This window comes from Pungitius pungitius, chromosome 10, assembly GCF_949316345.1.
Source record: "Pungitius pungitius chromosome 10, fPunPun2.1, whole genome shotgun sequence".
In the NCBI taxonomy this organism is placed as follows: domain Eukaryota; kingdom Metazoa; phylum Chordata; class Actinopteri; order Perciformes; family Gasterosteidae; genus Pungitius; species Pungitius pungitius.
Window position 1 is genome coordinate 6,184,267 of NC_084909.1, and position 14,073 is coordinate 6,198,339.

Sequence of the window (14,073 nt, forward strand, 5' to 3'; positions counted from 1 at the left end):
GTTTGTGACCCGGATGTTGATATGATGTTAAATTCTCTGTTTTCCACGGGCAGATTACAACGAAGAACTGTTAGCATGTTTATCCCATTTCATTTACGTCATAATATAAAAACTAGATGCCGAGACTAATAGATTCCGGTGCTGTCTGAGGAAAGACGCAGTATAGTATTTAATCAGGCCGCAAGCAAAAGGACAGAAAATGTCTCAAGAAGGACATCAAGCAGCCCCCGCGGACACGAGGTTTGTTGATTTATTATTAACGTTATGTTTCATGTGTGCTGTACATTCACCTTACACGTTGACAGTCCTTAATAAGCTGACATAATGATAATGATATACTATAATGTATCGTATATATATATATATATATATATATATATATATATATATGGGTCTCATTCCTCCTCGAGCTGAGCCACTAAGGTTCCCTGTAGCTTCACATCTAATGTGGCTTTAACTTGTTGAGTGACAGGAGGAAAGTAACGTTACGTCATTCACCGCCGATCATCACATGATCCCCCAAAAACTACCCACCCTACTTCAGTGTATTCAGTGTGTTTGTGTTGTCTATTGTTCTCACCATAAACACTGTGTATCTCCTTCGTATTTCACACCTTTTTAGTCCTTCCCTCTCCCTCCTTCCCTACTATTTAATTGGTTTTATTTCAGAATTTACACTTTTTTTACACTCTTTCGCAGTCAACGTTAGTATGTTTTAGAGGTGAATGGTTGATTGAAGGCGTTTTTGCTTTTAGTGCTTATTGTCATGTCATCCCCTCGTCGTTGTTCAACACAGCTTGAGCTCACACGAATCGCAGAGGACAAACCCCAGGAAGACACCCATACAAATCCTGCATGAATATGGCACCAGAAGTGGCAACCTTCCCGTGTACGTGATGGAGAAGGCCGAGGGAGAGGCTCACCAACCGCACTTTGTCTTCAGCGTGAAGATCGGAGACGTTGACTGCTCAGGTAAAAGGACTTTTTCCGCCCGTCTGGATGAAGCCTTTTTATGGGGGCTTGAAAAAAAAAAAAAAAAAAAACACACGTGGATGATTTAGAAAGAAGGGGCTGCGTGTCATTGGTCGCTTCTGCTTTCGGTGTGTGTTGCTGCAGAGGGCTCTTGAATATGTCCTCTGTATGCCTTGTTTTTGAACCAAGGTGTCTCTGCTCAGGATAGAACAGTGCAGGTCCAGAGGAGGGGATGAGAAGCATTTGCACAAAGCTGTTAAGGTGACAATAAAAGTCAGTCTTTACATTTGCTATTTTCAAACAACGGTGTGCTCTTGAAAGGGGACACATTAGTCTCTGTATTATTCTATTTGTCCTTTCCTTTAGCATTCAGGGTATTTGTTTGTTGTAGTCACTGTTAGTGGCCAAGTGGCTTTTTAATGTATCACAACTTACATTAAATCTGTCATTTTGTGTGTGTGACTGTATTTTTTTTTTATTTTTAGGTCAAGGTCCTAGTAAAAAAGCTGCTAAACACCAGGCAGCAGAAGCCGCCCTGAGTATTCTGCACATAGATTACGGCAAAGCGTGAGTAGATCCTAAACAGCTATTAAAACCGTTTAATAGTTTAAATGTATTTTTTCAGATCTTAATTATTTTCTCAAAGGTGAATATTTGTTTTCTTGAGCCTTCGGTAAAGAATCATCACAGCATGTGCTGCCCGTTTCTAACTTAACTTTTCCTGGTAGATAACGGCTCTGATGTCATTCCCAACAGGAGCGTTCCCGTCAATTCTGAAATTAACGGCGTCGTGGCAGAAACAAACAACCAGCCCAACTCCGTGGGGATACTGCAGGTGTGTCGATGGCGTTTGTGTGCATGTATTTTCAGAATAAAGAACAGATCACCTAAGCAGGAACGGCCTGGTGAAAGTATTAGACATTGTGTGTGTTCACTAACCGCTGTTGGATGATAATAAGTCCTTTTAATTGACGCACAATCGTCGGTTTTGCGAAACACGTTGTCCTAATCGGCGATACTTCCCCTTGATATTCCCCTGCAGGAGTTGGCATTGCAGAGAGGATGGCGTCTTCCTGAGTACAGCGTTTTAATGGAGGCCGGTCCGCCGCACAAGAGAGAATTCACTGTTACTTGTAGAATGGAGTCCCTGTCGGAGAAAGGTACGGCTGCTTTTCGGACATTACGGGTAAAACCCTTCAAAGTGACGGCCATCTGGTGCTGCTGTGCGCCCCGGTCCCTGATCTGTAGCCTGATGTTGGTCTGACAGCCGCAGGAAATTCAAAGAAGGCGGCGAAGAAGGCCGCCGCGGAGCAAATGGTGCTGAAACTGCAGAGCCTGTCGGGCTGTTCTGACATCACGTGGGTACGTTTAATTCATCTCACTTTTCCGGCGACCACCGGAGGCGGGCGGCTGCAGCAGCCTCTCGGCGCGCCCTCTTTTTCAGCTGAGCGTCTCGATCACCGGTGCGCTTCATTCGTTCTGCAGACGCCCAAACCGAGCGTCCGGTTTGAGAACCTGAGGAACTCGACGGCGGAGACCATCTGTCTGCTGAGGAGAAACCCGCTGAGCATTCCCAACACGGACTACATTCAGATGATGCTGGAGCTGTCCAAGGAGCAGGGCTTTGAGGTCACGTACTTCGACATCGGTAGGAAATCACACACAACTTTAGTGTCGCTCCGGGTTGCTAGGATACAGGGCGCTTGGCTTCGCTCACCTGGGTCAGCTTGAGAGAAGTGTTGCACATAGTCGACAATTCAAAATATTTTTTTCTAATATTTAGTCTAAACCAGTGGTTCTCAACTGGTCTGGCTCCGGGACCCACCATCACCCCTTAAAGACAAGGCGCGACCCAAATCGAGGAACATTCTCAACTTCTCAAATTTATTTAAAATCAAGTTCATACGCTGAATTTTATATTCATGATTTTTAATTATCCTAAAAACCCAATGTCTCCCCCATATCAGAATGGTTTGACCCAACCTGGCACACGCTGCTGAAAACATGGACCCGGCAAAAAAAAACGACACTCCGCTGCATTAAAAAAGTCCCTTCAAAATAAAATCACAGGATGATTTTTTTTTTTTTTCTTCTAAATTTTGTTTTCCCATGCAAAGGCCCGCGACCCACTAAAAACGGGTCCGAGACCCACTTGAGAATCACTGGTCTAAATTATGTCTTAATAGTGTGTTGCATTAGCAGCAATTTATTGCATCTCTGAGGCTGGCATCACTAAAAACAGAACATAGCTTTACAGAGAGATATTTAGGATTTGATGGGCACTCTGACCTCAAATAGTATTAAAACCATGGTTTGAGGCCTCCTGAATGCATTCGTAGACTGGCGGGCAGGCGGAGGCGCGATCCGCTGAAATCACGCTGTTTGTTGATGGATCCGTGGCGATTGTCGCGGCGGTGCTTTTGCAGACGAGCTGACGGTGAACGGCCAGTACCAGTGCCTGGCGGAGCTGTCCACCTCGCCGGTCACCGTGTGCCACGGCACCGGCATCTCCTGCGGCAACGCCCACAACGACGCGGCGCACAGCGCCCTGCAGTACATCAAGCTCATGGCCTCCACCAAGTGAAACCTCCACCTGGTCCGGGTCCCCGAGGGGACCTGCCGCTCGTCCCCCTGCCAGTGGACGCTGTACAGTCATGGTATATTTTTATAAAGTATGTGTGTATGTGATAGCTGTACGCACACTGAGCGGGATCGGACGACTGTAGAGAGCAGACAACCCCCCCACCCCCCCCCCCCCCCCCCCCCAACGTTAGTCCATCCAGTATGGACGAGACGTGGTCTTCAGGTTGTTGGAGCACCATCACGTTGCAGTGGATAATATGAAGCACTTCCACTTTGCATTTGTCCATAATAAGTTTATTGTATAGTCTTGCCTTGCTTTAATGTTGCCCCCCCCCCCCCCCTATTTCCAGTGAGGATGCTGATGTTTTTAGGTTAAAGTTCTCTTAATTACATATTTTGGGACAGTAGCCCCCCCCCCCCCCCCCCCCCCTCTCCCCCCGTATCATATTGAGCTGTATTGCGCCAATAGATTATTTTAAACATTTGCTGCCTGTTAGTCGAATGCATTTTGATCCACAGTTGGGTGGAATTAGTGCCCCCTCCCTCGTTCAGTGTGCAACCCCCCTGCCGCTTGTATCGGGTTGCAACTCGAAATAGATGCAAAGGGATAGAACCCGTGTGATCATATTTAATAAGCCTACAGACTACATTCATCTGTGAACACATCCAGCAACGTGTGTGAATCCAGAAAATAAACCCAACACTAAATGTCAACAAGTGTCCGTTTCTGCCTGTTGGTTGAGAGGTCGGATCCCACTGGAGCCGACCTTCCGTCTGTGAGGCGTCAGAGGCCGTTACCTCATCTGTGGCTTATTAACGGATAAGAAAGCACAGGTTTATTTTGCAAACAAACGGTGTTGTTTTTCTAGTATTTATAGAGCCAAGCAGCTTGTTTATGTCCATGAGGAATATGTCTCACTTTTCTAAATAATGTAGTTATTTAAATGGGGCAATTTTGTATAAATGTGTTTGCGTGTGTCGTCTACATTCCAATGAATAGGCATTTTAAGCATAATCGCATCAGATTAATTTCATGCAGATGACTCAACCTGTCAAAATCAATTCCTTTTATCTATTTTTTTCAGAAAAAGCGAGTCCACTTCCTACTTTTCCATGGACACATTGTGCAATTTAGCCCACATTTATCCTTTTGTTTCATCGATATTTCATTGATGCTTAACTTGTATCAATCTAAAATAAGTGCTCTTTCATTCATTCGTGTTTTATGTGGCCGCTACATGGCCCTCATGTGTTTAGAAGGAGACTTTTAATGATTTAAAAAAAACACACTAGTTTTACAGTTTTATTAGAACAAGCACTATGTAGCAGCAGTGTACAGTGTTCATGGAAAGATATGTACTTTGTTAAAATTGCACTTTAGAAGGTACCCCATCATAAAACGATTTGAACGAAAGGAGCCGACACGGTGCTTTGGGATACACGTCAGTCCAAAGCAACAGAAAAAGTCCAATTAAACAAACACAAAACCTATTTTCTTTTTCTTTTCTTTTTTTTGGTAAGGCATCTGCAATATTGATTGGCAGGCTAGGTTGCCTAGACATGCAGGTGCAACAGTAGATGAAGAAAGCGCGAAGAAGTATCCATGATTTTTTTCATTTTTTTTTTTTTTTTCATTTCAAATCAGACTCTATGATACCAAACGCTACGCAAAGCATCGCCGCCACCGCTTCACACACCTGCTGGGATTCAGTCTTGTTAAAAAAATAAATAATAAAAAAAACACGTCACTGATGTCAGAGGGGGGGGGGGGGGGGGGGGAAAGGAATCGGCTTTTTAAGTCGTGGCCCCATCTTCTTAATGTGCTGTATTTACAGTGAGAACCAATCCGCAAGCTTTTTACAGTCAAAGACGAGCCGTTCAGTCACTTCCAGTGCGACGCGTCGTCAGGAGGAGGCGGCTGGCGTGGGCCGTTCGTTTATGGCATACCTTCTCTGCGCGCGGGGGGGGGGGGGGGGTGGGGGGGGGGTTGTGAGGCATTAATAAATGCATTAAGGCACAGCAAGTGAAACTGACAAAAGTTCTAGCTTTAAGTTAATGGTCTGGGATCAAAAAGAACTCGATAAGTACATTGAAAAAAGAAAAAAAGAAAAGGGACTTGTTTGTTATCTACAGAACCATTTGAACAGTGCACACAGGAGGGATTTGCTCCACGTAGTTTTCCTTCTAAAACACTAATATTTTCTCTTTTCTGCTTCCGTTTGGGGGTTGATTCCATGTCGCTAATCCAATCTGCTTTGCAATAAATACACAAACGTTAAATAGCGGACTGACGCTGCGTGGAAGCCCGGAATGGCGCAGTACCGTCTCTGGGGAAATCACACACATTTGGATTCTAGAACAGTAAAAACTGTTACTTTATGAACTTTATTTAGCTTCAAACATCAAAGACGTTTAAAGAAATAATTCTATTTTTTTTTACAATACTGATGCAGCACGTTCCCAGCGCGACCAGTAGGTGGCTCTGGTGGTTTTTACGTTGGAATATCTACTTTCTGATGAATGTGTTTTGGATTTGCTGACATAATTAGATGATTCATTTATTATTCAACAGAAAACGGTGGCTGATTAGAGAGCAGAAGATGAATCACCACAAATACCAAACGCTTGCTGGTAAAAGTTCTTGGTTTTTGTTTCATCTCATTTTACATTTTGAGTTGTACATTATAGCAAGAATTTAGATTAAAAATAACGTTTCAGTGCGCCTTGATGGACATTTTACATTAGCTCCATTATTACTATAAATAAATAAAAATAAAAAATGTAGAAGAGTGTTCAGCCTCATCCTGGAAATAGAGGACTGATTTCCTCCTGTTTCACTCTCACGTCTATTTTTTAAAGCCCCAATTGTCTCTCCGGGTTTCACAATCTGAACGACCTACCACACGCATCCTCTCCCAGACCTTTGATTTCAATGAGTGTTTTATGTTCCGGAGTCCACTACACACGGAGGGAGTTACGTGTGTATTTATGTAACCATGTGATTCAGACGATGTGGTTTCACCGGAACAATGTTTAAAATTAGACGTTGGAGTAGGGGTGTGCTGGTGAGGTTGACCCTCTGTTTACAGAGAATCTGTGCCGACTGTTTCAAAAAGAAGTCATTTTGGAAATGTCCAAAATGCTGCGATAGGATCTTAATAGCTTCTTCTCCCTCAACAAACACGATCTGCTTCGAGACGCTGTTTGAAAATATTAATTAAAAATTCCATCTGTGGGCGCCACACTGACTCTGCTGCAGTAGAGATTCATTTTGAATGAGTTGGTTCCCGAGAGAGAGTACTGCCATCACACAAATTCAACAGTATTAAAAAAACATAAATAAATAAAAATCTGCCAATTCACATAACGCCATTTCAATTCTGAGTCCAAGATATTTTATAAAAATACCTTATTTTCTATAATGATTGATGATATACTAAATATGCCAGTGAAAGCTGCTCTTTAAACATGCAAATAGGTACCGTAGGTAATCGAAAGGTCTTCTTCGTGGACTAGTCTAACCCAAACCGTGGCTCAAATCGAACGGCTTCAACGTAAAAAGCGTTAAATCATGTGACTTGCACGGGGTGTCTTTTTAAGGCAAGGACATACTCAGGAGTCAAAAAGGAGCTGAGGAAAGATCTACACGGGAGGGATGTGATTGTTGCCCTGGCGACCCGACTTCCCACGATCACAATGGAGGTGACCCTACGTGATGTTTCCATGGACGGATGAGGCGGAGCCACGGGACCCCGATCAGGCCGAGCCCCCCTCGGGCCTCGCGCTCGGACCTTTTTGTGCGTAGGCGACGATGAAGGTACGATGGACGCGGGCGCGTCGGCGTGCTACCACAGGTTCATAGTGGGTTCCATATTGATGAAGCCGGGGTTTTTGCGAAGCTCCCAGTACGTGTTGTTGGAGACCCACCTCTCCCTGTGGTTGCCGTCGACCACTTTCCTGCGGGAAGGGACGGAGGAGGGACAGTTGCAGCCAAGAGCGGTGGGGACAACGTAAAAGCGTGTAGCCCCCCCCCCCCGGCGACGTGCTTACTTGAAGAAGCGGGGTTCCAGTTTGACGTTGTTCTCATCGTTGCACTTTCTGCGGACTCTCTGCAGGTCCTCGATGCGCTGCTTCTCCGAGGACGCCATCTCCAAGTTCCCCTCCTCCAGATGCCTGCGGGGCCCAAACGGGACTTTTCAGAGAACTGCTCAGTGAAACTCAAGACATTCACTTATTTTGCTGAGCAAAACCTCTCAGTCTGAAACCAGAGGCGTTATAGTTGGCATTCGGGGGGGAAGGGGGGGTGTGACGCTGTTACCTTTGATCAGGCCTGAATCGGGCGTCTGTTCGGGGCAGAACGTCCTTCAACTCGGGGCAAAGCTCGTTCAATTCAATGGCGAACCTGGTGAAGCCGTAGTACAGCTCGTAATCTGTGGGCATGGAGCCTGGCAAGAGGAGAGGAAAGAACGTGAAACAACAAGGAACCAAAGCTCCAGGGGCCAAGTCTAGTGAGCCGGTGCCTACCAGGCCTCCAGATGCATTTGGCAGAGGGTGGGACCCCACAGTAAAGACCCTCGTGCCATTTCCCAAAAAGCCTGTGGACCACTTTGCCTTCCTGATCCATCACGAATCCCTGCACCTCGTTCACGTTGGAGCTCCAGTAATTCCCCTGAAAGAAAGAACCTCGCGTGGGCAGCTGCTCATCAGCACGTCGCAGTGCATCCCGATCCCATCCGGACCCTAAAGGCCGAGGGGGGGGGGGGGGGGGGGGGGCTTTACCTTGACGAATGTAAGTTTGCAGAGGCAGGCGCTGCTCTTTGTGTTTCTGATGGTGATCTCCCCGTAGTGTTCGATCCACCGCTGTCCACTGAGGATGTTGTGCACACAGGTGGTGACTTTGTTCCATTCGTATTGGTCTCCAAACCTGGAGAAAAACAATCCAACAGCCTTGGTTGTAGAGATGAAATCTGCGTATTTGGGTTTTAGACATAACTCAAAAAAGGTGCCGGATCAAAGATACCTGGGAATCATGAGATTCACAGTCCCGATTGGTAATACCTCCATGGATTTTCCCCAGAACTTGTTTTTCCATCTCACATCTGATGTAAATCAGCAAAAAAAAAACATTCGATTTACAGACCACTCTTTTATAGGCATTTCTTTTCTTTTCATCAGCTGGATATGAAAAAGGCCAAAAGAGACCGGTAACCTACCTTGCCAGAAGGTGAAGTTCTTTGACTCACAGTGGCAGGCGGAGATGGGAGGATGGTGGCTCACCTGTGAAACAAGATCAAACTGGCTAAGCTTTGTGGGGAAATTGTCATAAGAATGTTAATTCTTGAGAATATAGTGGTCCTCTTTTGTGAGAAGCACCGTGTTCCAATCATCGTCCAAATGGACATTTGTGCCAAAGTAATAACGTCCTAATTACTATGTTAAAATTCAAGTCACAGCATAGTACATAAAACGTGTCAGCAGTCATATCCCGTGTTAAATTAGAAAGAAATCAATAAGAGTTATGAATGATTCAAATGTTAAAGAAGCCATGATATCGTTTGTAATGAAAAATGTAAAAAAAAATGTCTGAGCAGAGTGAGTCATAAAACATTTATATTTAAATAAACCATTTTGTGTCATTTTTTATTCAGCGAGGGGTTCCATTTGCACAAAGCTTTGGCCGAATCTGTGTTGGTCACAAGAATAAAAAGGTCTGGGAACCACCGCTATGATCCACTGTCCAAACCAACTAATGAACTGAAGGGGAGCTTATTATGATTATTATTATAATCTCAGATGAGAACAAGGTGGATACATCCAATATCCAATATGACGCTTCTGTCTAAAATAAACTTTGCATCTTGAAATATTTCACTCCTCAAAACATAAACGAACAAACAAACACGTACCTGTTCGGAGAAAAAACAAAAGCCCTTGTCTTCCCGGATACATTCGTAGCTCTCTCCGAGGAGCGGGTTGAATGGCTTACTTCCTGCTCTGTAGTAAGTGGACGAGTAGCCGGAGACGGCGAAAGCGGCGACGACAACCTGTCGGGGAGTCAAAACAGGCGACATAAACAAAAGTGGGGGGGGGAGGGAGGAAGGAAGGAGGGGGGGGGGGGGGGGGGAGAATCCATCACCCCCACGTATTAAAAAGTCTCCGTCCCACCATGCGCTCCAAGGGGTCCTCGGTCTCGGCGGCCTTGTCCAGCAGCTCGCTGTACTCCAGCTCCTCGCACATGCGCTGCAAGGTGTTGAGGGGCTCGTTGAGCTCCACGGGCATGGACACTTTGGACAGGTCCTTGCCGATGTTGTTCCTCAAGATGTTCCACAGGTTGATGTTGCTGGTGTCGGGGCACGGCGCCGGCAGGCAGCTCCGCCGCCCGTTGCGGAAGGCGCTGCCGGCGAAGTCGCCGTTGGCCACTGTCGATGGGGGAGGGGGGGGGGGGGGGGGGGTGAGAAGAAGGTGAGGAAGGAGAGCGCCTCGCTGGCTGTGACAGTCTGTGCGCTCCTGAAGGACACGATCAAGGGGCTGCACGCACGCACGCACGCACGCGTCAAATCATTTGACGTGGAATATTACTGAATTGGGAACTTTGAGGGTTTATTTCTACGTAGAAAATGGTGACAAGGAAGTGTCAGAATGGTCCGTTTCCCCCGCGATGACATCACAAGAGGTCAAGTTTGAATCGAAGACTGTGAAATAATCAATTGCAGACTTAGTATAGACATAGGATAGACTGTAACCAAAAAGTAATAAACCAAAAGAAGGAATATTAGACTAAATAAATCAATATATAATTCAATTAAAATTAAGTTGAGCTCTGCCATGAATCTATGCTTTAAAGAGATTTAGAAGTTGACTTTGAATTTGTGGTTAGACGTCTGGCTGCTGATGTTTTTATTGCAGATGGCGTTACTTGATTGGATTTGCTGTCAACTAACTGGGACACATCACTTTGTTGCTGCAGGGTTTCACGACAGCAAATGCATTCAAACGACTGCAGGTTCACATAGAAACATTTGGAAGGTTTAACATTTCTGAATAAAATAAAATAAAATAATGTCACAAATACAATCTCTTTACCCATCTTTCAGATGTATATTGCGGTGTGGCACGTGGTAAGGGGGGGGGGGGCGAGATCCCCCCTCCCCTTGTTACAAAGATAGCTTTCATAAAGTCTAAGAGGAGCCCTTGGCACAGAGCAACCCTGCAAAGTCAACCGCATCTGCCACATTGATGAATGATCCTTCCAGATGTGTCTGCGCGCGCAGGCATGTAGGAAGGAACCCCCCCTCCTCCCTCCTCCCCCCAGCCCCCCCCCCCCCCTCTCAGGGAGCGGGCTTGGACCTACTTTGTCTGGAGACGTTATCGGTCACACTGGCGTTGTCCTCTGAAATGTTATCGCTCACATCGCTGACGTATGACTCATCGTCTGAGCCCTGCGGGGGGAGGGGGGGGGGGGGTCGTAGGGGGTTGGGGGGAAGGGACAGGTACAGAGCGGAGTGTGTCAGTGCAGTAGAGTAAAACACGAAACTGCGCTCGCGCCGGCGGCTAACAAACCGCTGCAGTCGGCGGCTATCTGCCCCGCTGCAGCGGTGACGAGGTGCTGCGGCGGTTCCACAGCGCAACGAGGCCGCACGCAGCATATCATACGTGCACTCGTTGTGATGGCCTGATTATGCTCTGTTCTAGCAAAGGGATTGGCGGTTCGAGCCCCCAGGGTGCCCCCACCCCCACCCCCACCCCCCCACACATTGTGTGTTAAGACGCCGGTGGGCAGGAGGCAGCGGGGGTGGCAGCTGTAGGAGTGGATGAAGGCCGGCATGTTGTCTTTGAGCGCTTCGATTGGTCGGGGGAATATAAATGTGCCTCACGAGTAAAGACTGTTTACCATCCGACAGTCGGCTGCTGGTGGCGGTTTGACGGGTGTAACACGGGTGTGAAGGGCCCCGCTGTTGGACCTCGATGATGATGAGGAGGGGGCGTGATGGATTTTCCCTGGGGAGCGATCCCTCAACAGCGCTCAATGCATGCGCTCAATGCATGCCCGTGGAGCTACAATGCTTAATGGCTCTTCAGAGACCACTTATATTTTGGAGCAGGTCGTTTGCAGGACTTTTCAAAAGGTGGGAAGCAGAGAGGACAGCGTGAAGAGACGCTTCAAACGGCATTTTCTAACAAAGAAAGAAGATACAAGTCAAGAGGAACAGACTTCTGTTCCGATTCTGGGGCACAGCGGAGGGATGCAGCATTGGGGCGGATTGAAAAGAAGTCCTCCTGTGTGCCAACCTTTTATGAGAGCTTCCTTTATCTCAGCTTCTCCTGCTGCCCTCAGTAAATGCTGACTAACTGCGGCTCCATAAAGCCATGGCAGTGACGTTTTATCTGGCTTCCTGGCAGCGGTGCTACATCCACCCCCTTCCTTCCTTCCTTCCCTCCCTCCCTTACAACCCCTTGCGGTCCAAAAGCGCCGTTCTTTCTCAAACACTCTCTCATACCTCATTCTCTGATGAGCTGGCTGACAGAAGCACTTCCTGGGCATCAAAGAACTCGGAGACGGACTCCGACATGGACAGTCGGCTCTCATTAGAGGCATGCTGAGTCAGAGGGATCCCCATCTGTTCTCCAGCCTGCAGGAGGAAAAGAAAAAAAAACACAAGCAAACACACAAGATGCTCACTTTGCGCTGCTATGACGATGCGTTTAAGAACCGAAAAAAAACCCACACGAGCACCATGAGAAGACAACACACGGGTCATTTTGCAGTCTGTGTATCCTTGCCAGAGGGCGAGCTCCCATCCGTTTTTATAATTAGTCAGTTATGCTCTGCGTAGAATAATGATCCTGACAGCTTTACCGGTGGAACGTCCACCTTTACGCACGAGAATCAACAACGCGACCGATGAATGCCGGTCAGCCTCATCGTTTTCACAGTGTAAGAGTCAGACATTTGCTGCCTCAGTGACAGAGCGACCTCAGGGACCTACCTCAGGCGTGGAGATGACATTCACGCTGACAACTTGTTCGGTCAGGACAGATTCAGAGTGGATGCGGTTGAGTCGAGTTCGAAGTTCCGCATTTTGGGTCAGGGCCTGAATAATAATAAGAGTAAATTATAAAAGTGTGGTTTGTTGTCTGTTCTGATACTGTTGGGGAGGGAAGATCTAGTGTCGGATGCACCCAATGGCTTACGATTAAAAAAAAATTAAAAAAAATCAAATTGTATTAAAAAAAAAATGGTTCGGATCGTCTTTTCCCACATTGCTGCTCTTCGTACTGGCAGCGAAGCGATCCCTTGCTACAGCAACTTCTCTGTAAAAGATGGCGGGCAAAAGGCGCAGCGATCCGGGGCTACTTCCCGACCTAATGCGACGCCTCAAGAGGTCGAGTTGGCCAAGTTAGCATGAAGTGTCCTCTTTGTGATTTCACGGAGAGTGTTTTCTTGGTGCCATGACAAGGATACCACTTAGTTCCTGACTACTGAAGTCAAACTTTGAAGCACATCGTTACACAGAACGGGGACAGGTTTTCTTTCGTCTTTAGGAAGTTTCTTCACAGCCAGCTTTTCATATGAAAATAATGAAAAAATAACTCTCTAAACATAGAGTAAACATGGAGAAATATCTTCTTATTCCTACACCAAACGCAGCGGAGCAGAGGGGGAACACGATGAGGCGATACTTCTCTCCGGGTCCATCACTACAAACCCCCTCTTCACATGCAAGGAGCCATAGGATTTGAACTATAAACATATTGACTATAGCCACTTTAATGTGTACACGTGAGTAAATGTGTACACGTGAAATTAAACATTTAAAAAGTTGATTTGTTGTCCATTGTCTCACTGTCCGATTTTATGTCAAATTCCTTGTATGTCTATAGCCTATTTTGGCAATAAATGTTCCCGATTCACCAAATCGGCAGTTGTTATGCAACGCCCATGATTCCTGATCAACTTCCCACAGAGCTTTGGCACAAAGGAAACCTGACCCACAGCATCGTCACACCAATAAACAATTAGGCACAAAGTGGAGCTAGAGCTGAAGAAACATTTCACAGAACTGATGTCGACTGTTAGCAGAGAAACAATCCAATTAAATCCCCGGGGTAGAGAGACAGCCCAAAGGAAACGGAGCTAATGAACCACGCGGCACATTTTTCTCTCTCCATTAGTGTGAAGAAGACGATTGAACTTTCGTCGTCCACTCGCCTGCGCGCTCTCTCTCTCTCTCGCCTCCACGCGAATTAAAACTACGCCGACAGCCTGGGACAAACGCGTCCCGCCACCTCGACAGCATGGCAGCTGCAGAGAGGGATCGTCCCCGAGAACGCGCGGAAGGACGCGTGGCGGCTGCGATCATTTACAGTCGGTTCCCCCCCCCCCCCCCCCCCCCCGATCGAAGGTGAAGGCCTTACCCGCGCGGAGAAGCCCAAACGTGTCGGACAAACGGCTCTGACGGAGCGACCCGGAGCGATCGCAGACAGAGAGAGAGAGATGCGCATCGCGCGGGGGGGGGG

General features: G+C 46.9%; 2 protein-coding genes across 6 annotated transcripts in view; one reads left to right on the forward strand and one right to left on the reverse strand.

The window, feature by feature from the left end:
* Positions 1-9,449, forward strand: prkra (protein kinase, interferon-inducible double stranded RNA dependent activator). 2 transcript variants are annotated; one of them, XM_037489107.2, is made up of 8 exons: positions 1-240; positions 797-972; positions 1,458-1,539; positions 1,729-1,807; positions 2,015-2,132; positions 2,240-2,334; positions 2,458-2,620; positions 8,731-9,449. In XM_037489107.2, the coding sequence occupies exons 1-8, from the start codon at positions 200-202 to the stop codon at positions 8,781-8,783; spliced, it is 807 nt and encodes a 268-aa protein (XP_037345004.2). In that variant the 5' UTR covers positions 1-199; the 3' UTR covers positions 8,784-9,449. The 2 variants fall into 2 exon arrangements, with proteins under 2 accessions (XP_037345004.2, XP_037345003.2); XM_037489106.2 differs by lacking the exon at positions 8,731-9,449 and adding an exon at positions 3,399-3,727.
* osbpl6 (oxysterol binding protein-like 6) overlaps positions 4,847-14,073 on the reverse strand; it is a 25,890-nt gene continuing 16,663 nt past the window's right edge. For 3 of the 4 annotated variants that reach the window (XM_037489101.2, XM_037489100.2, XM_062565106.1), the window contains 12 exons: positions 12,543-12,647; positions 12,054-12,185; positions 10,907-10,994; positions 9,721-9,974; positions 9,462-9,599; positions 8,769-8,832; positions 8,576-8,654; positions 8,335-8,479; positions 8,080-8,224; positions 7,874-8,000; positions 7,606-7,728; positions 4,847-7,512 (listed from right to left, as the gene is read on the reverse strand). In XM_037489101.2, the coding sequence (XP_037344998.2) occupies positions 7,401-7,512; positions 7,606-7,728; positions 7,874-8,000; positions 8,080-8,224; positions 8,335-8,479; positions 8,576-8,654; positions 8,769-8,832; positions 9,462-9,599; positions 9,721-9,974; positions 10,907-10,994; positions 12,054-12,185; positions 12,543-12,647 (1,512 nt within the window). In that variant the 3' untranslated portion in view covers positions 4,847-7,400. The remainder of the gene's footprint in view (positions 7,513-7,605; positions 7,729-7,873; positions 8,001-8,079; positions 8,225-8,334; positions 8,480-8,575; positions 8,655-8,768; positions 8,833-9,461; positions 9,600-9,720; positions 9,975-10,906; positions 10,995-12,053; positions 12,186-12,542; positions 12,648-14,073) is intronic. The other variant, XM_037489103.2, reaches the window with a different exon arrangement.

Bases quoted from the DNA above. Each gene is read 5' to 3' on its own strand.
- prkra (XM_037489106.2), top strand. From the start codon at position 200: ATGTCTCAAGAAGGACATCAAGCAGCCCCCGCGGACACGAG. The intron at 241-796 runs GTTTGTTGATTT...TGTTCAACACAG, and splicing joins GCAGCCCCCGCGGACACGAG to CTTGAGCTCACACGAATCGC. The intron at 1,808-2,014 runs GTGTGTCGATGG...ATTCCCCTGCAG, and splicing joins ACTCCGTGGGGATACTGCAG to GAGTTGGCATTGCAGAGAGG.